The 25731-nt window shown below is 44.7% G+C and overlaps 1 protein-coding gene across 3 annotated transcripts in view; it reads right to left on the reverse strand.

Annotated features, from left to right (window-relative positions):
* Nucleotides 1-242: 242 nt before the first annotated feature.
* Nucleotides 243-25731, reverse strand: part of NT5M (5',3'-nucleotidase, mitochondrial) — a 31035-nt gene continuing 5546 nt past the window's right edge. Inside the window, exons 3-5 of one of the 3 annotated variants that reach the window (XM_053568429.1) lie at nucleotides 24521-24581; nucleotides 3218-3332; nucleotides 243-1642 (exon numbers count right to left, since the gene is read on the reverse strand). In XM_053568429.1, coding sequence (XP_053424404.1) covers nucleotides 1500-1642; nucleotides 3218-3332; nucleotides 24521-24581 — 319 coding nt within the window. In that variant the 3' untranslated portion in view covers nucleotides 243-1499. Of the gene's footprint in view, nucleotides 1643-3199; nucleotides 3333-14170; nucleotides 14364-24520; nucleotides 24582-25731 lie in introns of those variants that run through there. The other 2 variants (XM_053568428.1, XM_053568430.1) reach the window with 2 other exon arrangements.

A 25731-nucleotide genomic window follows, 5' to 3' on the forward strand; every position in this document is an offset into this window, starting at 1 on the left:
GCTGGGATGGTAGAGCCCAAGCTCATGAGACACTGAGAGCTAGAAAGCCAAAAACTTCAGCTAACCGTGAGTCATGGTTCCTTTCATCTTTTCTCCTACCTGATTCTAACCCCCCAGGGCAGCCCAAAGAGTACCTTTTACAAAAGGCAGAAAGGCTTGCCGGGAGGGCCTCAGAGTTGGGACAGATCCAGCAGGGGTGGGAAACTCACATGTGGCCTTCTGCATCCCTGAATGTGGCCCTTGACTGAATCCAAATTTTACGGAACAAATCCTTTTATTATAATAGTAACATTGAGGCTACAGGTTGCCCACCCCCAGGGTTGGGTACCCACATTTCATTCCATGGCAGGGGAGTGAGTAGCCAGAACAGGAAGGATAAGGAAGTGGCCCCTGAAATCTCTCCAGAGGGCGGCGAGGAGGTGGTTCTTTCATGCTGTCATTTCCAAGTGGGTGAAAAGGACCAAAAGCTAAAGCCCTAACACCAGCCATCCCCAGGGCTCCTGGAGTCGCACAGGAATTTGGCCTTGGTAGGGGAGCAGAGGATGGGGATCCACCCCAGAGCACTGGGGCAGGTGTGGGACACAGCACACGAGATGGTGGCAGAGGGCCTATGGCCTCCACCCTTCACCAGCCAGTGTGGAGTGGATATTCAGGGGACCACCATAGCTGCTGGCTCTGCACCATCAGGGCCCTGTCCTGAGAGGCACAGGGTGAAGCTGTGCCCTTGTCGTCACTACAGTGGGACCACCCAGACACAAGATGTGCAGTGGGTTCCCCAGGGCCCAGATGCCAGAGGGTCTCAGGACAGGCCACAGCCTCAGGCTACATATGAACAGGATTTACTTTTCATGCACTCAACACATGTTCAAGCCTGCCGACTCTCTGCTGGGCCTGAGAATGGCCCCGGGGACAGAGATGCAAGGAACCTCTGAGCTGGGTGAGGGCAGGGCCAGTGTCATCTCCTGACACCCACTAGCCCCTGATGAGTGTTTGCTGAATTCATGGCAGGCCATCTGGGGAGACTGACTACATGGAAGTTGGACCATGGGTGCCATGGTTGAGACTGTGAGGGGCTTGTGCCCAGCCAGAAGCACCTTAGTCACTATGTTCCTGGCACCCCCTGCTGACAGGCTGCAGATCCTGGAAAGCAGGTGCCCCTGACGCCTCAGGGAACCTACTTACAGAATGGAGAGGGAACAGTAGCCTCAAGTCTTCCCTGTCAAGAGTCCCTTGGGCCTTGGCAGCGAGGAGTCCTCTGCCTGAGGTCAGCGCAACTGCCTGCAGCACATGTCTGTGTCCAAGGGCCCACAGGGCCCAGCTGTGCCCTGAGATCAGGTTAAGGCCTGGCAGGGCTGGGAGAGGGAGAGGACATGCCGCAGGAGCTCATCTTGGCCCCAGTGTCTGGGACGGTCCCCTGCCCCAGAGTACTGGCTCCGCAGGCCCCAAGCTGGGAGCCCTGAGGTCAGAGCTTGATGGAGAAGCCCAAAGCATAGTCCAGCTCAGCGGGGCCGCCTGCTGTCCAGGATGGCCTTCCAGTCATCTGCCCATGAGTATAACCTGCGGCTGGGGGGCTGTAGCTGCAAGTGCTGGTTGTGGCAGGCGGTGAACAGGACATGCTCCCAGCTGGGGTTTGGCTCAGCCCCTGTGGGTGGGAAAGCAACACTTCAGTCCAGGGAGTGGGGACCCTAGGACTGACCGGAGTTCTCACACAGGAAGCTCACCTCAGCAGGCCTCAGTTTCCTCATCTGTAAAGCAGTGACTGCTCCTGCCACATGTGAAGTGCTCAGCACAGCAGAGTCGGTACTCAGTGGACAGTGGCCGGTGATCCCAGTTCCTACCCACTGCCTAGCCCGCACATGGCAGCGCCCTCATGCTCATACCTCACTGTGCTCACTTGCCCTCCCTGGAGAAGGCCAGGCAGCCCAGCTGTGCAGCTCACTGGCTGGTGGCCACAGGAGCCTCCAGCACATCAGTCCTCCTGTCCACTCTGGGGCTGCTGGCAGGATCCTACCCCTCTGGGGTCAGCCCCTGTCTCAGTTCCTCACACTGGTCTCTGCCCAGCTCCTTGTACCTGGACATGAATGACAGCAGGTGTCTGGGCCCTACAGGTCACAGCCCCCACTGGCAACTGCCACCCTGACTCTCTGGGAGAGCACATGGTTTGGGAGGGGCTGTGGGAAACACCTGTAGATCCCACCCTCTGAACACGGTGACTGGGTTAGAGATGGGTCTGTTTCTCAAGGCAGTTCCAAAATGATCAAGAAAGAAATATTGTGTCTTTTCCCATTGAGGTGTCCAAAAGAACAGGCTGTCACCCTGAAACTACTGACAACCACCAGGGGAGACAGCCTGCTAAGGCTGCTGGCAGGCCTGGGCACAACAGCGCGGGAGACAAACTGAATGTTGCCTGATGCTGTTTGGACTCATAGATTCAGCTGTGCCTAAAACCCTCCTGCCCCAGCTTTTCAGTTAAGTGAGCCAATAAATTTCCCCTCTCCTTTCTAAGCTGTTCATGGGTCTGTTTGGTGGGAGGGATCATGTGTAAGCAAAAGGGACAGATATGGCCTCCACACCACCGCCAACCAGAGAAACTGCTGTGCTTTCCTGCTGTGCATTAGGGCCAGTCCAAACTGCTTTTGTAAAAATCAAGGTTTGGCTGTTAAAAATAAATATTTGAGGGCGGCGCCTGTGGCTCAGTCGGTAGGGCGCCGGCCCCATATACTGAGGGTGGCAGGTTCAAACCCGGCCCCGGCTGAACTGCAACCAAAAAATAGCTGGGCGTTGTGGCGGGCACCTGTAGTCCCAGCTACTTGGGAGGCTGAGGCAAAAGAATCGCTTAAGCCCAGGAGTTGGAGGTTGCTGTGAGCTGTGTGAGGGAACGGCATTCTACCGAGGGCCATAAAGTGAGACTCTGTCTCTAAAAAAAAAAAAATATTTGAAACCTGAGTCCTATACTCATGTTGCCTAAGGAAGGCTTCTGAGCCGTGAAATGACTCACCTAAGGTTGCCCACTAGGCAGCCCCCCCACTCCCAGGAATGCCTGTCCAGGCCATCTGCATGGGGGACCCTGTCTTCCCAACAGGGAAGGGGCTCCCTGCCTGGAAAACAGCTAGTCACCAGGTGGAGTGGACAGGAGGCATGACCCTCAGAAGGGGGTGCAAAGTTCAGGGCTCCTCCCCGCCCCCCATGTACTCCTCACCTGCCGCAGGCCACTTGCCTGTGATGTCTGGCCGGTCGTCTATGAGGAGGTCAGCAGAGACCACAGTCTTGTCTCTGGTCAGCACAATCTGCTCCAGAAATTCTGGGCCAAAGTGCTTCTCCACCCAGGCATACTGGAGGTGAACAGTGGGCAGGGGGTGAGAAGAGAGTGACATTAGACCTGTGAGCATGACCAGAGCTGGGGAAAAGCCAGGCAACCCCAGGAAAGGTCCCACTTAGAACCTCGGTTAACGGCTGATGCCAAGGCCCAGGCCAGGCAGCTCTGAGCTGGGGGAGACCTGGCAGCCCAGGAGGCTGAGGCTCAGCATGACAGGTCCATGTCCAGAAAGCAGCAGTGTCATGACTCCACTTAGCACATCCGCACCGCCCTCTGTGAGCCTCTGAGCCTCTGATATTGCAATGGGAGCAGGGAAGTGGCACTGACTCCCACCATGGCACTAGAGGATGACAACCCAGACAACAGTCCTGCCCCCAGGGAGCTCACAACCCTGAGGACAGAGCTATTAATGCTAAAGGGCATTTAAACCATCTATTATGTAATCCCCAGGACAGGACTACAGAGAAGCCTCTAGGGGAAGGAGAAGCTGCAAGTGAGTCAAGAACTTCAGCAGCAACAAGCAGCTGCACAGGGCGCATGTCAGGCGGAGGACACACTTGGGTGCTGAGGGTGTATCCTGGCTGGCAGAAGGCTGAGGAGCAGGAGTGCACAGTGGCTCGGGGCAGGAATCAGGCTGGGGCTTGGCAAGCCATGTGCCCCCTCTGGCCACTGGTGGCCCAGGGGGAATGACCTTCATCCTCCAGGGCCATGTGTCCTAGCTGCTCTCAGCACCTCAGTGCAGTGGTCTCCAGCCACTCAGAGACTGCCAGTATCTGAGACTTCTGCCACTTACAATCCAACACCTTAACTCACAGACCCTGTAACAACCACAGATTTTAACCAGTGCCTGGTTCCAGTCAGAGGAGGGGCAGGATGAGATGTGCTTTGCTCCAAAGCTTCTCTGGTTCCTGCATAGAGAACACACAGAAGCTCATCTGCTGCCTTCCTGACAGGATCCTGCCCTGTCTGAACAGTTACCCTAGCGTAAGGCAAGGGATGGGACATGGCGCAGTGGTGTGGCTCTCTTCTGGCCAGAGGACAGAGTGCCCAACCACCCAGTGGCCCTACAAAGTTGGCGCTCCAGGACCCTAGACCCACCAGTGGGTGGCACAGGACCCTCTGCCACACGCCAACTGGCAGAGAACAGGCTCGGTCTGCAAAGCAGTCTGGCCCGGCTGCTGCGGTCCCACCTTTACCTCTCTCTCACTGCTACCTCCCTCGCCACACCCACCCACAGTGGCCTCCTCTCCATCTCTGGACCGTGTTAGCCTTTTCCCTGCTCAAGAGCTTCACATAGGCCACATTCTCCGACTGGAGCACTCCAGGATATCTCACACGCCCTATACACACATGTGCACACGTGAGGGAACAGACACACAGAGATGTGCGCATATCCCCAATCCAGCCTGGGAGCGCTTACCCTTCTAAAGCTGTCACCTCCGTAGCCTCCCATGACCTTCACACTCTAACTGTCCTTTCTAGCAGTGGTCACAGTTGCAGCTATGTATGTGTTGTATAATTGCTTGTTCACATCTGCCCACTAGACCATAGATTCCTTGAAGACAAAGACCATATCTCAATAAGTAATTGCTGAAAAGACCAAGCAAGCCAAATAACACATATATGAAAAGAAAGCAATGGGTCATTTTTAGTCAGCCCTTCCCAAGAGGGAGGATGCTCTGATTCTGGAGCCCTCATGGCTAAGGAGTCCTGCTGGCCATCTTCCTAGGAACAGACTCCATTATAAAATAATAGCAGGTCACCACATCCACAAAACAGCTGAGAGATGGACTGTGGATAAGCTCCATTTCTGTCCACCTGAACAGGCTGAGGACCTCCTCCTGGCTCCATGCCACATAGCAAGGGTCACTGGAAGGCCAGGATGAGGGCGGCCCCATATGGAGATGGGAGGAAGGGTTGGGGCTGGAACAGAGAGGCAGGGATGGGGCTAACATTTTTAGCATACCTACTCCGTGGGCAGTATAGCATTCCTCAACTCATTTAAGCCTTCTAAGCTGCTGAATTTTCTTTACTCATGCATTCATTCAGCTCAATCAGTGTTGTGTGACGCACAGCTCTAGAGACCAGAGAGGTTCACAGAGCCTGCATTCTAACAGGAGGCAGGCAGCCAACAGACGATACCAGCTCCGGTGGGACGAGGGCGTTGAGTAAACACTGAGCTGTGGCAAAGGGTAGCATGGGGCAAAGGCCTCTGAGAAGGCAGCATCTGCGCTGGACCCCAACAACAAAGGAGCCTCCTCTCCACAATGGCAAGAACATCCCAGGCAGAGGGAACAAATACTAAAGTTTTAAGGCAGGGAGGTGCTCAGGTGTTTGAGGAGCAGGAGAAGCCCTCAGTACAGCTGGACACAGAGAATCAGGGCACAGTAAGAAAAAGCCCAGGGTGCTGGACAGGGCTGGGATGGGACCTTGGAGAGAAGACATGATTTCATGCTAATCCAAGGAGTTCCATTAGAGCCATCCTGCACAAACCCTCTATGGAAGGACTGGTTTGGTTTTGTTTTCTTAATTTCCAATATATTGTGACTGATGCTTTTGTAAGATACGAAATCAAATCACATGCTTGGACACTGCATTGGTGTCAAATTGCCATGCAAGTTTCCCATCAATTACACACAATGTCTGCATTTGTCTCAATACCAGAATCTCTCTGCAGAAAGGTTTAGGAAAATGACACACAAAAACAGTGATGAGTAGATTCCATACAGATGAAGATATTAAGGCTCAGGAAGGACCAGTGACTAGCAGCCAAGCCCTGACCACTACACCCCCTGCCTCAGAGAGCTCTGGTTTCTGTCTTGGCCTCACAGGGTAGAAGTGTGAGCACAGGCACCGCTGCTTCTACACAGACGCTGTGGCATCTTTTCCTCCACAAGTTGCACAGCCCATGCTCAGTAAAACAGGGATATAACAGCCTCTTCCTCATGGGTTCCTTTGGGGATTCACTGGAAAATTGTGCATGAAAGTCTTAGCACTGCACCCGGCACACAGAAAGTACTCAGTAAAAGGAATTCCAGCTGTTGGTCTTACCCCAACCACTTTATATTTGGGTAATTTTATGTTCATCTGGCCTGAACTATTTTATCTTCAGTGTTTTCAGGGAACAAAATGCTAATCAGGTGAAAAATGAGCAACTTTTCTTTTCCAAAATGGCCACTCCCCATGGCTCTGACACATATGACCTAGGGGTCCTCAGGCCAAGCCATCAAACCGCCTGAGGCTCAATGTCCTCCAAAGTTGTTGGTATGATTAAATAAAATAAAATTTGTGCAGGGCACTTAGAGTAATGCTGGTACATATCAAATATTAAATGTAATTATTATTACATTATAGCTAAACTTCAGTAGTCTCAAATAATCTGTAAAGAAGAAACCAGAACTATTAATTTGGCCATGTAGCAGGATACAAGATCAGTCTACAAAAATCACCCATGTTTCTTTTTTTAAAATTTCACATTGATGTAGGGGTACATATGATCAGGTTATATTATTTGCATTCGCTAGGTAAAGTCCAAGTTGTAGTTGAGCCCTTCACTAAGGAGGTGTGCCACATACCTCTACATTGTGCCCATTAGGTGAGAGCTCACCAATTCCCCTCCCCCCTCCTCTTCTCCCCTCTTACTCCTCCTTTTCTTCCCCTTCTTGAATTTAATTGTGTTTTTCTCTAATGCAGGCATGTAGTTGTTCATCTGCTAGTTTCATATTAGCATCAAGTACATTGGAAACTTGCTTTTCCACTCTTGTGATACTTTTTTTAGGAGGATGTTCTACAAATCCATCCAGGTAAATATAAAACATGTAAAGTCTCCATTTTTCTTTATGGCTAAATAGTATTCCACAGTATACATATACCACCGTTTATTTATCCATTCATGAGTTTGAGTTGATGAGCACTCGGGTTGTTTCTACATTTTGGTGAGTGTGAATGGAGCTAAATGTCCATAAGGACAGTATTTATAGATTATAATTTATTTTAATATATTATATTAATATAATATTTAATATTAACATAATATTTAATATTATATTTATAATGATCTAGTATTTATAGATTATAATTTATTTTAAAATAGATTAAAATAGATTTAAATTTAAATTTATTATATTATATATTATATATTTAAATTTATTTATTTATAAATAAATTAAATTTATTATATTATATATTATATATTATATATTTAAATTTATTTATTAATATTATATATATTATATATTTAAATTTATTTAAATTTATTTTAATCTATTTAAAATAAATTATAATCTATAAATACTAGATCATTATAAATAATCTAGTGTAAATGTCCTTATGGTAAATGATTTTTTTTCTTCTAGATACCTAGAATTGGATTGCAGAATCAAATGGAAGGTCTACTTTTAGCTATTTGAGGATTCTCTATACCTCTTTCCAAAAAGGGTATGTTAGTTTACAATTCCACCAACAGTTTATTAGTATTTCCTTCTCTCCACATCCACACAGCATTTGCAGCTTTGAGACTTTGTGATGTGCGCTATTCTGACTGAGTTTAGATGATATCTCAAAGTGGTTTTGATTTGCATTTCTTTGATGATTGTTGCCTATATTCCTATACAATTGGAAATTGCAATTAAAAATATCATTGACCAAAAAAATGAAATAGGCTGAACCACACCCTAAAACATGGCAAAGATGGTAAATTTATGTTATGTGAATTTCCCACTGTAAAAAATTTTTAGTTAAGAGGAGAGCAAGATGGCGACCAAGTAGCAGCTTCCTTGCATCTGGGTACCGTTAGTCTGGGGAGATAGGACTCCAGGCACCTCTGGCTGGTGGGATCTGCCTGTCATCACCCCTGTGAGGATACAGGGAGTCAGCGAGAGACTTCTGGACCCCAAGAGGAGGACTTAAACAGTGGAAAACCAGCAAGTGGTCGCGTGTGTTCAATCGGTCTAAACCCGCCCGCAACTGTTAAGTTTAGTAGCAGCGAGACTGCAAACCGGAAAGGCCTTACCTGTGAACTGTTTTGGTGTCTTTGGACTTGGCACTCAGTTGAACTGCCTTAGGGAGCGCCTGAGTGGGAGTGCGGAGAACTTTGGACGTTGTCTAGGGCCCCAGTCTGAGCCACTGAGCCAGATGGAGCTAATAGTGTTTGGCTGTGGGCCACAGGGAGCCATTATGAGTGATCTGCCCCGGCAAGCTCCGCCCTCAGGGTCGCAGAGCTAGAATTGGGTGGGAGCTGGTAACCTAGCGACTGAGTAGCCTAAGGGTGGGGTCTGAGTCGCCTTGCAGCCCTAACCCTCAGGGGCAGAGTGAGACTGGTTCTGGCACACTGGGTAAGTGGATAGCCACTTCAGCAGTGATTCCAAAGACAAGCACTTTCCTGGGAAAGCTTCTGCTCAGCAAGTTTACAAGTTCAAAGTGCCTTTTAAGTGGGCTGAAGAGAGATTTAGGGTGTCCACCTGCTGGGGTTTGAGAAATCAGCAGCCTCCAGTTGTATCAGAACTGTGATTAACATCTCATACCCCAGAAGACCACGTGTTGCCCAGACAATATTCAACAACATATACATACTGCTTTGTTTTTGGTTGTGTTTTGTTTTTCTGTTTGTTTGTTTGTTTGGGTTTTTTTTGTTTATTTTGATGTTGTTTTGTTTTTTAATTTCAACCTTTTCCGTACAGATCTTTTTCTTTCTAAATTTTTCTAGTTTAATTATAATTTCCCATTGCTGCCTTTTTCAATAACTAGAACTTCATTTTTGCTAGTGTTTCTACCACTATTATTTGGTTTTTCACCCAATTTTATCCTGTAAAGTTTTCTGTTTGCCTGTTTTGGTTTGATTTATAGCATTTTTGTCTTTCCTCTCTACTTGGTGGAGGTGGAGTACTGTGTCTGATCAGGTTAGCAAAGAGCTGCTGACCTCAAGGGAACCACCCAACTGGGCACCCCCAGAAGCTGGTTTTTTTTTTAAGGTTGTGTCAAAGTACCCTACTGTACACCTATATTGCTCTGTACACCTATATACCTCTTTCTGTGCCTCTATTCTTTTTGTCAATATTCCTTTTACCCACCCCCTCTCCTTTCTCTATTTCTTTTTTCTTTTCACTCGGTCCTCCTTTTTTCTTTCATCCCTTTCTTGATCTTCAACCTTCTCACCCTTCTGGTCCTGCACCAAAAGGACTCATCGAACCCTTAGTCCACAGGCAAGAGAACCTAAAGAGCAAGAGGAAGTGAAAGGAAAATTAGGGCAAGGAAGCATATAAAAGAAATCATTCATGAGGAAGAATCAGCAGAAAACTCCAGGCAACATGAAGAACCAGTCCAGAACAACCCCGCCAAGGGACCATGAGGTAGCTACTGCAGAGGATTCCACCTATAAAGAAATGTTAGGAATGACAGAAAGGGAATTTAGAATACACATGATGAAAACAATGAAAGAAATGATGGAAACAATGAAGGAAACTGCTAATAAAGTGGAAAATAACCAAAAGGAAATCCAAACACAGAATCAAATAAGAGATGAACGATATGAAGAATATAAAAAGGATATAGCAGAGCTGAAGGAACTGAAACAGTCAATTAGGGAACTTAACGATGCAATGGAAAGTATCAGCAACAGGTTAGACCATGCAGAAGAAAGAATTTCAGAGGTAGGAGACAAAGTTCTTGAGATAACTCAGATAGTAAAAGAGGCAGAAAAGAAGAGAGAGAAAGCAGAACGTTCACTGTCAGAATTATGGGACTTTATGAAGTGTTCAAACATACAAGTTATAGGAATCCCAGAAGGGGAAGAAGAATGCCCCAGAGGAATGGAAGCCATACTAGAGAATATTATAAAAGAAAATTTCCCAAATATCACCAAAGATTCTGACACACTGCTTTCAGAGGGCTATCGGACCCCAGGTCGCCTCAACTCTAACCGAGCTTCTCCAAGACACATTGTGATGAACCTGTCCAAAGTTAAGACAAAAGAAAAGATTCTGTAAGCTGCCAGGATTAAGCGCCAGTTGACCTACAGGGGCAAATCCATCAGAGTGACCGCAGACTTCTCCAATGAAACTTTCCAAGCAAGAAGACAATGGTCATCTACCTTTAATCAACTTAAACAGAACAATTTCCAGCCCAGAATTCTGTACCCTGCTAAGCTAAGCTTAAAAATTGACGGAGAAATCAAATCATTTACAGATACACAAACATTGAGGAAATTCGCCACAACAAGACCAGCTCTACAGGAAATATTTCAACCTGTTCTGCACACTGACCACCACAATGGATCAGTAGCAAAGTAAGAACTCAGAAATTAAAGGACAGAACCTAACCTCCACACTGATGCAAAAGATAAAACTAAGCAATGGACTCTCACCAAATAAGATGAATAGAATACTACCACACTTATCAATTATCTCAATAAATGTTAATGGCTTGAATTCCCCACTGAAGAGACATATATTGGCTGACTGGATTAAAAAACACAAGCCATCCATTTGCTGTCTGCAAGAAACACACCTGGCTTCAAAAGACAAATTAAAGCTCCGAGTCAAGGGTTGGAAGACAATTTTTCAGGCAAATGGCATTCAGAAGAAAAGAGGAGTTGCAATCTTATTTTCAGATACATGTGGATTTAAAGCAACTAAAGTCAAAAAAGACAAAGATGGTCACTTTATATTGGTCCAGGGAAAAATACAACAAGAAGATGTTTCAATTCTAAATATTTATGCACCCAATTTAAATGCTCCCAGATTCTTAAAACAGACCTTACTCAGTCTGAGCAATATGATATCCGATAATACCATAATAACAGGGATGTTAACACTCCTCTTACAGAGCTGGACAGATCCTCTAAACAGAAATTAAACAAAGATATAAGAGATTTAAATGAGACCCTAGAACAACTGTGCTTGATAGACACATATAGAACACTCCATCCCAAAGATAAAAAATATACATTCTTCTCATCACTCCATGGAACATACTCCAAAATTGATCATATCCTGGGACACAAAACAAATATCAACAGAATCGAAATTTGACCTTCTATCTTCTCAGACATTAAGGCACTAATGGTGGAACTCAACTCTAACAAAAATGCTCGACCCCATACAAGGGCATGGAAATTAAACAATCTTCTGTTGAATAACAGATGGGTGCAGGAAGAAATAAAACAGGAAATCATTAACTTCCTTGAGCATAACAACAATGAAGACACAAGCTATCAAAACCTGAGGCTGAGGCAAGAGAATCGCTTAAGCCCAGGAGTTGGAGGTTGCTGTGAGCTATGTGAGGCCATGGCACTCTACTGAGGGTCAAAAAGTGAGACTCTGTCTGTACAAAAAAAAAAAAAAAAAGAAAATTATGAAATCCTCAGAAAGGAAATAGCAGAGGATATTAACAAATGGAAGAACATACCATGCTCATGGACGGGAAGAATCAACATTGTTAAAATGTCTATACTTCCCAAAGCAATCTACCTATTCAATGCCATTCCTATCAAAATACCAACATCGTACTTTCCAGATTTGGAGAAAATGATTCTGCGTTTTGTATGGAACCAGAAAAAACCCCGTATAGCTAAGGCAGTTCTTAGTAATAAAATTAAAGCTGGGGGCATCAGCATACCAGATTTTAGTCTGTACTACAAAGCCATAGTGGTCAAGACAGCATGGTACTGGCACAAAAACAGAGACATAGACACTTGGAATCGAATGGAAAACCAAGAAATGAAACTAACATCTTACAACCACCTAATCTTCGATAAACCAAACAAGAACATACCTTGGGGGAAAGACTCCCTATTCAATAAATGGTGTTGGGAGAACTGGATGTCTACATGTAAAAGACTGAAACTGGACCCACACCTTTCCCCACTCACAAAAATTGATTCAAAATGGATAAAGGACTTAAATTTAAGGCATGAAACAATAAAAATCCTCAAAGAAAGCATAGGACAAACACTGGAAGATATTGGCCTGGGGAAAGACTTCATGAAGAAGACTGCCATGGCAATTGCAACAACAACAAAAATAAACAAATGGGACTTCATTAAAGTGAAAAGCTTCTGTACAGCTAAGGAGACAATAACCAAAGCAAAGAGACAACCTACACAATGGGAAAGGATATTTGCATATTTTCAATCAGACAAAAGCTTGATAACTAGGATCTATAGAGTAATTAATCTATAGATCAAATTAATCCACGGGAAAAAAGCGAACAATCCCATATATCAATGGGCAAGAGACATGAATAGAACCTTCTCTAAACATCACAGATGAATGGCTAACAAACACATGAAAAAATGTTCATCATCTTTATATATTAGAGAAATGCAAATCAAAACAACCCTGAGATTTCATCTAAACCCAGTGAGAATGGCCCACATCACAAAATCTCAAAACTGCAGATGCTGGCGTGAATGTGGAGAGAAGGGAACACTTACACTGCTGGTGGGACTGCAAACTAGTACAACCTTTCTGGAAGGAAGTATGGAGAAACCTCAAAGCACTCAAGCTAGACCTCCCATTTGATCCTGCAATCCCATTACTGGGCATCTACCCAGAAGGAAAAAATCCTTTTCTCATAAGGACGCTTGTACTAGACTGTTTATTGCAGCTCAATTTACAATCACCAAAATGTGGAAACAGCCTAAATGCCCACCAACCCAGGAATGGATTAACAAGCTGTGGTATATGTATACCACGGAATACTATTCAGCTATTAAAAAAAAAATGGAGACTTTACATCCTTCGTATTAACCTGGATGGAAGTGGAAGACATTATTCTTAGTAAAGCATCACAAGAATGGAGAAGCATGAATCCTATGTACTCAATTTTGATATGAGGACAATTAATGACAATTAAGGTTATGGGGGGGAGGAAAAGCAGAAAGAGGGACGGAGGGAGGGGGGTGGGGCCTTGGTGTGTGTCACACTTTATGGGGGCAAGACATGATTGCAAGAAGGACTTTACCTAACAATTGCAATCAGTGTAACTTGGCTTATTGTACCCTCAATGAATCCTCAACAATAATAAAAAAAAAGAAACAAAAATTTTTAGTTAAAAGCAAATATAAGATTTTACTGACTCAATCATACAGGGTATAGTTGATTCTTACCCACAAGTATTACCTCAGAGATTAAACTCAGGATACTGATACAATCAAGGTGTTAGGAATGTCACAGGGCTGGGGGAAAAGGACCTTAAAGACCCCTGTCTTCTGGGCGGCGCCTGTGGCTCAAGGAGTAGGGCACTGGTCCCATATGCCGGAGGTGGCGGGTTCAAACCCAGCCCCAGCCAAAAACCACAAAAAAAAAAAAAAAAAAAAGACCCCTGTCTTCCCTCATCAAAGAAAAACAGGGAATCTGCACACACACTGAGCTCACCACTGCTATCGCCTGCAGACAACTAGCAACTGACAAAACCACCACACTAAGGATATCTATAACCAAAGCATCCATTCAGAACATAGACCCTCTCCTTCAAGGTACCAACAAGCAAAGCCAAAAGTTTTTAACCAAAATATGCTACGAAATACCCTTACAAGTAAGGGGGGGAGGAAAAAAGCTCCACTTAAACAAATAAAAAGTGACAACTGCCCCAGATGAGAAAGAATTGGTAAAAAAAACTTCAAAAGTATGAAAAAATCAGAGTGAAAGGACACCCTCAAAAGGGAATACCGCCTCTCTAGCAATGGTTACCAAGCAAAATGAAAATACTGAAATGACAGAATAAGGAATACCAAATATGAATTGTAAAGAAACTGAATGAATATCAAGAGAAAATAGAAAACCAACTCAAAGAAATCAGAAACACAATTCAGGAAATGAATAAAAAATTCAGATAGAGGGAACAAGATGGTGGACCAGAAGCATTGTTCAGCTGAGCTCTCCTAGTACAACTGGGGGAAAAGAGAGAACCCAGCCATACCTGGTGAGCACCTGTCATCCCAGCCACTTGGGAGGCTGAGGCAAGAGAATCTCTTAAGCCCAAGAGTTGGAGATTGCTGTGAGCTGTGACACCACCACACTCTACCGAGGGTGACGTAGTGAGACTCTGTCTCAAAAAAAAAAAAAAAAAAAGTTGGTTCTTTGAAAAGATAAACAAAACTGATAGACCTCATGCTAGATTCATCAGGGAAAGAAGAGAAGGGACACAAATAAGCTCACTCAGAAATGAAAAAGGAGATTTCACAGCTCATACCATAGTAATACAAAATATCCCCTGTAAATATATGAAAAACTCTAAAATATAGAGAAAATAGACAAATTCCAGGAAACATATAACCTCCCAAACTTAATCAGGAAGAAATAAAACTGAACAGACCAATAACAAACAATAAGATTGAAGCAGTAATAAGAAATCTTCCAGTAAAAAAAAAAAAAAAGCCCTGGACCAGATGGATTCACAGCCAAATTTCACCAGACCTACGAAGAGGAACTGGTATCCATCCTGCAGAAATTACTCCATGACATTGAGAAGGAGGGAATCCTTTCCAACTCATTCAGTGAAGCCAGTATCAACTTGATATAAAGCCAGAAAAGGACACAACACAAAAAAGAATACTACAGATTTATGAATACAGATGCCAGCATCCTCAATAAAGTACTAGCAAACCAAATTCAACAATAAATCAAAAAAATAATACTCCATGACCAAGAAGACCTCATCCTAAGGATACAAGTATGGTTCAATATACATAAATCAATAAATATGATTCACCACATAAACAGTAGTAAAAGCAAAGACCATATGATCACCTCAATAGATGCAGAAAAAGCATTCAACAAAATTCAGCACCCTTTCATGATAAAAACCCTCCATAAACTAGCAAAAAAAGGAACATATCTTAAGATTTTAAAAGCCATTTATGACAAACCCACAGCCAACATTATACTGAACAGGGGAAAGTTGAAAGCATTCCCCTTAAGAACTGGAACAAGGTGGGGGGGAGAGGATGGGTGGAGGGAGGGTGATTGGTGGGATTACACTTGCGGTGCATCTTACAAGGGTAAATGTGAAACTTAGTAAATGTAGAATATAAATGTCTTAACGCAATAGCTAAGAAAATGCCAGGAAGGCTGTATTAATCAGTGTGATGAAAATGTCAAATGGTCTATAAAACCAGTGTATGGTGCCCCATGATTGCATTAATGTACACAGCTATGATTTAATAATAACAAAAAAGAGAGAGAGCGAGAGAGGGAGGAAGGAAGGAAAGAAGGAAGGAAGGAAGGAAACAAGACAAGGGTGCCTGCTGTCACCATTTATGGTGTTGGAAGTCCTAGTCATAGCAATCAGGCAAGAGAAATAAATAAGGGGTATCCAACCTGGGAAAGAGGATGTCAAACTATTGCTTTTTGCTCAATGTACACAAATCAGTAGTAGTTTGTCAGTCAAGCTGAGAGTCAAATCAAAGACTTAATACTATTCAAACTAGTTGCAAAGAAAACAAAATACTAGGAATATACTAAACCAAGGAGGTAAAAGATCTCTACAAAAGAAAACTACTAAACACTGAGTAAAGAAATTGCAGATGACACAAACAAATGGAAAAACATATCATGCTCATGGATTGGTAGAACGAACATAGTTAAAATGTCCATACTGCCCAAAGTGATTTAAAGATTCAATGCAATCCCCATCCAAATACCCAAGTCATATCTCACAAATCTAGAAAAAAATACCTCTGTGCTTCATTTGGAGCCAGAAAGAGCCCAGATAGCCAAAGCAATCTTAAGCAAATAATAATGACAAAAATCTATGGAGGTTATCATATTACCATGTTTCAAACTATACTACAAGTGATAGTAATCCAAACAGTATGGTACTGGCAAAAAAACAGAAACAGAAATCAATGGAACAGAAAGAACAAAACAGGACTAAATCCCAGATATATATCATTTATATACAGCCAACTGATTTTTAACAAAGCAGACAACATTATAGACTGGGAAAAGAAGCCCTATTCAATAAACAGTGCTGGGAAAACTGAATAGCCACACGAATGAAAAGTTGATCCCTAGCTCTCACCACATAAATTAAAAATTAATTTAATATGGATAAAATAATTAAATGTAAGGCATGAAATCATAAGTATCCTAGAAGAAAATGTGGAAAAACTCTTCCAGATACTGGCATAGGTGAAGAATTTATGAAGAATATCCTTATGGCAATCACAGCAACAACAAAAATAAATAAATAGGACTTAATTAAATTAAAAAGCTTCTGCACAGGTAAGGAAATAATCAACAGAGCAAAGAGACAACCTACAGAATTGGAGAAAATATTTGTAAGCTATAAATCCAATAGAGAGCTAGTAACAAGAATCTACAAAGAACTCAAGCAAATTAGCACGGGGAAAACAACCCCCTTAAAAAGCAGGCAAGAGACATGAACAGAAATTTTTCAAAAGAAGTGGCTGATAAACATAAGAAAAAATGTTCAACATCTTTAATCATCAGGGAAACGCAAACTAAAACTACAATATCACCTTATCCAAGGTAGAATGGCTAATTATGAAGAAATTCAAAAACAAACGATGCTGATGTGGATGCAGAGAGAAGGGAATACTTATACACTGTTGGTGTAAGTTAGTACAACCTCTATGGAAAGCAGTATGAAGAAGATTCCTCAAAGAACGGAAAGTAGACCTACCATTTGATCCAGCAATCCGACTACCAGATATTTACCTAAAGGAAAATAAGTAATTTTATCAAAAACACTTCTGCACTCAAATGTTTACTGCAATACAATTTATAATTGCCAAGATATGTAATCAACCCAGTGCCCATTAATTCATGAATGGATTAACAAAATGTGGTATTTGTATGCTATGTCACGAAGAAAAATGAAGGGCTTTTACAACAATTTGAATGGAACTAGGGACCATATCCTAAGTGAAATATCTAAAGAATGGAGAAACAAATACCACATGTACTTATTATTAAATTAAGACTAACCAATTAGCACACATGGGCATAAATGGAAGTAAAACTTAGTGGAAATCAAGCAGGGGGAAGAGAGTCAGAGGGAATAGGGGAAAACCTCCCTAACGGGTGCAATGAACACCATTTGGGTGAGGGACTCCTTTATAACCCTCACTCAAGCTTAACAAAATTGATACATGTAACCAAAAACATTTGTACTCTGTAATATTTTGAAATAAAAAAGAAGAAAAAAAATATAGGTTCTATGCCAAAAAACAAGTCAACATAAAATAGACAACTTTAACAAGATATGGGCAAGACCAGTGCACTGAAAGCTACAAAATACTATTGACAGGAATTAAAGAAGCCCTAAGCAAGTGAAGATACATGTGTGTCCAAAGATCGAAAGATTCAATATTGTAAAGCTTTATACCTGTGACATAACTGCGATCTAAGTCCCCTCAGACTCTTTGTAGAAACAGACAAGCTGGTTCTAAACTTTCTGTATCAGTACAAAGGACCTAGAATAGCTAAGACAATTTTTAAAACAAAGAAACGTTGCAAAATTCATATTGTTTTCAAGAGTTGCTATAAAACTGTATTAATTGAGACAGTTTGGTTAGATTAGATATTAGGTTAGACATTTTGATCATAGGGACAAGATACATTTCAGAAATGGGCCCAAAGGCACCAAGATAGTTCAATATTTTAATCAAGAAGGATGGCCTGGCTCACAGAGAATGACTGGATCCAGGAGAAAAAAACAACAAAACAACCATCTATTTTTACTTCCTATCATATATAAAAATGAACTCAACACAGACTATAACCTAAATATAAAAGCTAAAAGTATACAACTATTCTTCAAAAGACATTGTTAAGAAAATAAAAAGGTGGCTGGACACAGTGGCTCATGTCTGTAATCCTAGCACCTCTGAGAGGCTGAGGCAGGTAGATTGCCTCAGCTCACAGGTTTGAGACCAGCCTAAGCCAGAGCCAGACCCTATCTCTAAAAATATAGCTGGGCATTGTGGCAGGTGCCTGGAGTTCCCGCTACTCAAGAGGCTGAGGCAAGAGCATTCCTGGAGCCCAAGAATTTGAGATTGCTGTGAGCTATGACACCATAGCACTCTACCAAGGATGACAGTGTCTCAAAGAAATAAGTTAAGTCAATAAAAACTAAAAAAAAAATTTAAAAAGACAAATCACAGTCTGGGAGAAAATATTTGTCAAACACATTATGTGGTAAAGGGCTGTTTCTAGACTATTTAAAATTCTCACAATTCAATACAAATAATCCAAAGAAAAACAGGCAAAGGTTTGAACACTTTATCACAGAAGATATAAGGAGGGCTATCTGGTTAAAAAGATATTCACATCATTAGTTATCAGGAAATGCAAATTAAAACAGTGAGATACCATTACATACTTATCAGAATGTCCAAAATCTAGAACTCTGATAATATCAAATGCTGGCAAAGATGTGGAACAAAAGGCACTTTCACTCATTCTGTATATTTTTAAAAAACAAAATTTATTGTTTAGAGAAGTTCAGATACACAGCGAAATTGATCACAGATTTCTAACATAGCCCCTGCCCCAAACACCCAGCCTTCCCTGTTACCAACGCCAGAGAAGATGCAACGGCAAGAGTGAAACCTCACGTAGACCGCAGCCTCTGGGCAGGAAGGTACACAGAGAGAGAGGGGTTCACTGTAACAATATGTCATGCTGATGGCGGGGCTGTTGTCTTTAGCTCAGTTTTGTCTCAGAGGAACCCCCTGAGAATAAAGCTAGATTTGGACAAGGAATTGTTTGTCATGTTCATTAGTGGCTGTTTTGGAAAAGAAGAGATGCTCATTTTTCACCTGATTAACATTTTGGCTCCCCAAAACACTGGGGATAAAACAATGCAGGCTTGATGAATGTAAAATTATCTAATTGTAAAATGGTGCTGTCATTGTAATCCAGAATCTGTAAGGATGCCTGCCACAGAATCCAAAACTACAGGTAGCTAAAGAATTGCTGGAATGACTCCCAGGAGAGGTGCTCCCTCCAAGACCAGCGGGAAGTCCAGGAATCAACTACTATGACAGACAAGAGTTCAGTGATTACTGGAAGACATACTAGGGAAGGTGGATACTGAAGAGGACAGTGCTGAAAAAGGACAGAGGGGCAGACAGCAGGGTACCCCTCCCCCCAAGCTGCACCAGCTCACAGGCTCAGCACCAAGTGTGCGGGTCAGAGATACCCCCTTAACAGAACCCCACCCCACCCCCAGCTAGACCTGGTCCTTGCTGTGCAAAGGTTGGCTGGGACCCTCCCTGGAGCCCTAATCCACTCAGATGAATAGATGCTGGGACAGGCTCAAGTACTGGAGGGGGGTTCAAGTGTGTGTGGGGAGCCAAAGAACACAATCTAAAAACCAGTACCATACCTAGGACCCTTTAAAGGTGTCGTGAACTTTTGTCCAAAATAACCATATCTAACCAAAAGAGTAGGATCAGTTTTGGAACTGCTAGCCATCTGAACAGCTACGTGAATAAAGTTACGCCACCATCACCACCATCTAACTCCAGAGTATTTCTATTATCCCCTAAAGAAACCCCAGACCAGTGAGCATGAAGACAATTCTGGTATGGGCCAGAAACATGCCATGAGCTTCAGTGACAGAAGACAGGGCTGGAGTGGTGGTGGAGGGGACAGCTCCCCAGGAGCAGCTCCCATACTGTCCCTAAAAGAGCCCAGGGCTTCTCTATGTGCCATGAGAAAATGTGAGCCTTTCAGGGTTAGTCTCACATTGATCCACATTCTAGGGCAACTGCACCATTTGCTGTGAAATGTATAAATAAATTTAATTCATTATCTTTGTAAGCTCAAAAAGTGGTCTACACTTTTATTTGAGGTTAAAGGAAGGGACTCGATGACAGAGGGGGAATTTTTGATATTTATTCTTAAAATCGACATCGAATCTGGCAGACATATCATCTGGAAACCGAGCTTCACATTGAAAGAACACATTCCACACCACATCCAAGCCCTGGGCCTAGTTCAGTTTGTAATTACCTCTCTTGATGAGTTAGAAGAACACAGAGTGAAATGTTATGCCTATAACTGGAGAACGTACCACGGATTTTTAAAAATCTCTTGTGGAGGGCAGAGAGCAAAAGTCATGCTATTTAAGCTCTGTGAGCCCAAACAGCACGACACAGCCCTGGAGTCCACTCACCACTTTCTAGCTGCTGATCTAGGCAGGTAGCTGAACCTCTCTCTGCCTCAGTTTCCCTGTCTGTAAAATGGAGATAATAAGATATGTAGCACCTGTGCTGCAGGCTATTATGAAGGTAAATGGACCACTACAGGGAAAGCCTCTGCCTGAACAGTATACTACTGACTCAATAAAAATTAGTTATTATTGGGCTTACTTTGGGTTTAGAATGTCAGCAAGCTTCAACGAGAAAGAAGGTTCTGCTAACCTGAGTGTAACCCAGCTCTAACTCCCTAAATATGATAAAGAGGGTGAGCTCACAGCAGTTACACAACCCCCTCCTTTGCCAGGTCTTGAGTGGAAATCAGCCAAGGAGTCAAGTCCCCACTCTGGCACTAAAGACAGACCCTGCTCGGTGTACAGGAGTCGGGGGAGAACTCTGTGAGACAGTGCAGGCTGGGCCTACCATGGGGCCAACTCGCAGTCTTGTGCAGACAGCTCCTGAGACCAGCTTCCAATCCCTCAATGCCATCCCCGGCTGCAGACAACATATTCACACTTCCTGCCCCTCGCTTCCCTGGGAGGGGACATGGGTGGTGAGTGAGGAAGTGGTTAGGGCAACCTTCATCCTACTCACACATCACTGGGCCCCTTCATCGTAGCTCTAGGGTTAAAAGGTGGCGGTGTGGCTGACCGTGACAATGGCTGGGAGATTTGAGAAGAGCTAATACACCTACGCTGGTCCAACCCTCCTTTCTAGCCAGTCCCTGTAGCTGTCAGCCAACAAAATTTACTCTGAGTTTCTCACTCTGCATGTCCCCATCTTTGTGTCTTTGCTCAGCATCCCTCTTCCTCTATCCACTGACCCTGTGTGGCCCAGCCTGGCTCCAGCAGGTGGCAGCAGGGGATGAGGGGCTCTGCTCACTGCTGGAATAGTGGAAACAGACATAACTTCCTGTGTAATATACGTGGCACCCTACTTTTCCTTGGGTGATCCAGAAGTCTGCTTCTTGGAATTAACCCTAAAGACATGCTCATACCAACTTATATGACACCTTTGGCTATTAACAATCACATTTTTTAAGAAGAGGGTTTTAATGACAGAAAAAAAGCTGTCGACGTGAAAACATAAGGCAGTAAAAAACAAAAACAAAAGAAACACAAAACTGGGCGATGCCTGTGGCTCAGTGGGTAGGGCACCGGCCTCATATACCAAGGGTGGCAGGTTCAAACCCGGCCCTGGCCAAACTGCAACAAAAAAATAGCCGGGCATTGTGGCGGGCACCTGTAGTCCCAGCTACTCAGGAGGCTGAGGCATGAGAATTACCTAAGCCCAAAAGCTGGAGGTTGCTGTGAGCTGTGATACCATAGCACTCTACGGTGGGCGATAAAGTGAGACTCTGTCTCTAAAAATATATATATATAAAACTATAAAATTATTAAGCAGAAAAAGGATACTAAACCATATGAAACTTAAATTTTGTTAAAATATATGTACCACATTAAATACACATCGAAATAAAACTACAAAGAAACAGCAAAGTGTTAACGGTGGTAGGACTGTCAATGTGGGCTTTCATTCCCTTTTTCTCTGATTTGGTCAGGACATCCACCATCACTGTGCCTCTTCTTCTGGTAATGGCACCTCAATTTTCCTCTGAGAAGCCACCCTCTGCCATCAGCTGCACCTCTCAGGATGCCCAAGGCTGGGTATAGAACCCACACTCAGGTGATGGGTCTCTCTCAAAGATGGACAGCAGCCGAGCTCAAGTATCTTAAGAGCATCTACACTGCATAGACCATCTTCTGGTTCTGGCCCCTAGGTTGTCTAAGACATTCTCTTGAGCAAAGCAACATCCGTCCAACAAATCTTAGCATGTTCAAGTTAGCCAGAGGCTGTCAATACTGCTCTGGACCAGTGAGTCCCAAATGACATCTGCTTCTTCCCAATGTGTACTGCTTCTGAATCTTTCCAGTGACCAGGGGCTACCTGCAAGAAGACATGCTGACTGTAGGCACAGGCTCTGGGACAGAGAGATCTGGACCAGGCCCTATTGGCTGTGTGATCATCAGACCCAGTAAATGAGCTGCCCTCACCTCTCTGAGCCCCAATTTCTTCATCTGTCAAATTAGAAGTGCATTTCTGTTCATAGGGTGTGGCTGTAAGCATGAAAAGGGCTAATAAAAGGATAGTGCCTGGCATATCAAAAGTGCCAAATAAATGGCCAGCATTATTACCAATAGGCATTTGCTGACTCTTCTGAACAAATGAATCTATTCATCCAACAGCAGCGAGTCTCGCAGGATGCCAGTCCCATGCTGGGCCCCAAGGATGAGCAGTGAACAGGACAGCCATCACCCTCCCCTCACCCACCTCAGGGGCTCTTGGGTAGATGGACAAAGAACCAGCTATGGATGAAGACACAACCCATTTCAAACAGTGAGAAGTGTGACACAGGAGACACAGGCCAGGGGATGGACCTAGGCAGAGAAATAAGATATTTAAGTGTGCTGAGGCCTCATATTTATGAGAAGAGGCAGGCCTTCAGGGTAGGAGGAGGACATTCGAACCCAAGGGATGCTCAGGAAACAGGGGTGAGGGCACCCCGGTGGAGGTGGGCAGCCAGGTTTGCAGGGCACAGCCAGGAGTTGGTATAGTGGGCCCTTCAAAGGGAAACCTTGAAGAGGTTTTAAGGCAGGTGCTGATGTGATCTGCTGAATGAAAGGCCTTGTCAGCCCTGCATGGAACTGAAAGGAGAAGATGGTTTAGGAGGTGGCATCAGGAACTGCTAAGACGGGGCAATAGGGAGAAAGAAGCAGATAGCTGCTGCGCGTTTTAGAAATAGAGCCCCCAGAAAATGGGACTTGCCCATGCACTGGACAAGAAGGTGTCACAGGACGGTTCCCGAATTCTGGCCCAAGGTGGGTTGAAAGACCCTGGAGGGAAGGATGGACATGCACAGGGAACTAGTGACCCTGGGACAGGCCTGCAAACTGTGAGGGTTGAGCTACAGGGAGAGAGAGGGCTGGGGCTACGCAGGTGAGACTACTGGCACAAAGGGGACATTTCAAAGCATGTCAGTCTCACTCCTGTAAGTGCTGGACAGCTACCTTGACCATCCAGTGAACCTATAGCCCCTGGCCCTCAACCCTGAGGGTATACCAGAATCACCTGGTAAATTTGATAAGCTGTCATTGATACCACCAGAGTTTCTGATTCAGAAGGTCAGGATGAGGCCAAAAAGAAGTCGCCTTCTAATGAGTCTCTGGAGCTTGCTGTAGGACCACTGGCTTGACCTGCACTCCCAGCTCCTTACTCACTAACTCTGGGGGAGACACTTTGCCTCCTGAGTTTACCTGGAATGTGCTCCCTGAGTGTTAAACAGGTCAGGGTAACTGCTGGATGGGGTGTTGTGAGGACACAATGAAACAGTGGTACCAAGCCACACGACACACAGAGCCAGGCTCCCTTCCCACTGAAGTGCCTGGAGGCACTCGATGTTGGCTGGATGTGTAAACTGAGCTTCTAACAGGAGTCGGGGAGAGGAAAGGTCTTGTGAAGAAACATGAAAAGAACTCAAATATTCTGAAGTCCCCAAGCAGGGGAAGCTCTGGCACAAAAGCCTACCTTCCTGTGCCAGCAAGAGATGCTCAGAGATGTCTCTGATGCCCTCTGGTATTTGCCAACCAAAGGTTCCCAATTTCCAGAAAAGTTTCAATTTTGTGTAATTCTATTCTTTCCAATAGAGTCAATGAAAAGAGTGTGTAGCAAAATGAACTTTAGCCACCTCTCCCTTGTCAAACTGTCCATGAAAACAATTCCACATACCTACAGCCCCTTACCAGCTCCTTCTCACTTGGTGGCATGCTTTACTAGCCTGCTCTGGGCCAGGCTAATCTGAACCAGTGACATGCGGCCCCACCTATCCCCACAGAGCACCTGTCTAATAACCAGGCCCCATCAGTGCTTAGGAACCTCAGGCAGGGGCCACAGAGGGCCCGAGTGAGCACAGCAGCCAGCACAGAGGTGGGGGAGCATGGAGGGTCCCCTTCCCCCTCCCGCGCAAGATGCAGCCTTACCTTCTCATAGGGACAGTACTTAAACATCTTGATGGGGCTTGTGCAAATGAAGACATCAGTGCTGCCAATAAGAGAAAGGAGAATGAGCCTGTAAGCCCCAGCCCTGGCCACCCAACTTGCCTCCACTGGGCCTGTTCTCTCAGAGTCTGAGCCCTTTACCTGGGAGGGGAAATCATTGCCTTGAGCTATCTCCACACCAGACACATCAGCCTTACATCTCTGTCCTATCTGATGGCTCTGGGCAGCCATGTGTGACCTCACCCTGGCCACAGGCTAGCTTAGGGGTATAAATACAGCAACCGACCAGGGCCTCATGCAATGTAGTATTAAGTCAAGAAATCTACAAGGAAAAATTCCAGTGCCGTGTGCAAGCCCTGGCTGTGGTGAACACAGAGGATAAGCCGACTGCACGCTGGGCTGCGCTGTCCAGCCTGGAGAGTCCAAGACAGTCCTGGGCTCTATGTGAGGAGTGCCATGGCCTCACAGTCTGCAGCACAACTCTGTGCTAAACTGATACAGGAGCTGAACCAAAGGTGTCCCAGCACCTGCCATCCCCATACCTAAGAGCCCCAGCCCCTCAATTCTCAATTTTCCCACCTATCGGGGGAAAAACAGACACCTGCAGAGGCCTCCATACTTGTGTTACTTCTTGCCCCAGCTTCACAGCCTCCCTTCACCCAGCTGGGGTTCATCACCACCATCACTTGGCTGCATTTCTAAGGTCTGCTTGCCAGGGTCCTGAAGGAGCCCAACTTCTCCCACCTGCACCCAAGCAACTGAATGCTGCTGGAGTAAAGAAAATGCCCATCATCGGATGGACCCATTTCCCCTTCAATCCTGACACAGAGTCAGGGCCTGCCTAGCACCTCCTCCCGCACCCTTATTGGCGTTCCCAGCAAGGCCCCCAGTGCAGCCACCACCTCCGCCTTCCTACAGACAGAATCTCTGTGTTCCTTGCCTGGGTCTGAAGGCCACCATGTTTCCAGGCACACTGTCCTCTCCTTCCCCAGGCCCTCTACCTGCGCCCTTTTACCTCCACAGGGGTTCCATCCACCCTGTAACACTCCTTCTCTCTGCCCTTTCTGCCACTCCTTCTCATCCATAGGTGTGCTGATACCTTGCTTCTTATATACATACATTCAACACCTCAACACCACCCCCTGTAGCACAACAAGCTGCCACCACCAGCTAACCCAATGTTCTCACCTCCT

This window comes from Nycticebus coucang, chromosome 18 (genome assembly GCF_027406575.1).
Source record: "Nycticebus coucang isolate mNycCou1 chromosome 18, mNycCou1.pri, whole genome shotgun sequence".
Classification (NCBI taxonomy): Eukaryota; Metazoa; Chordata; class Mammalia; order Primates; family Lorisidae; genus Nycticebus; species Nycticebus coucang.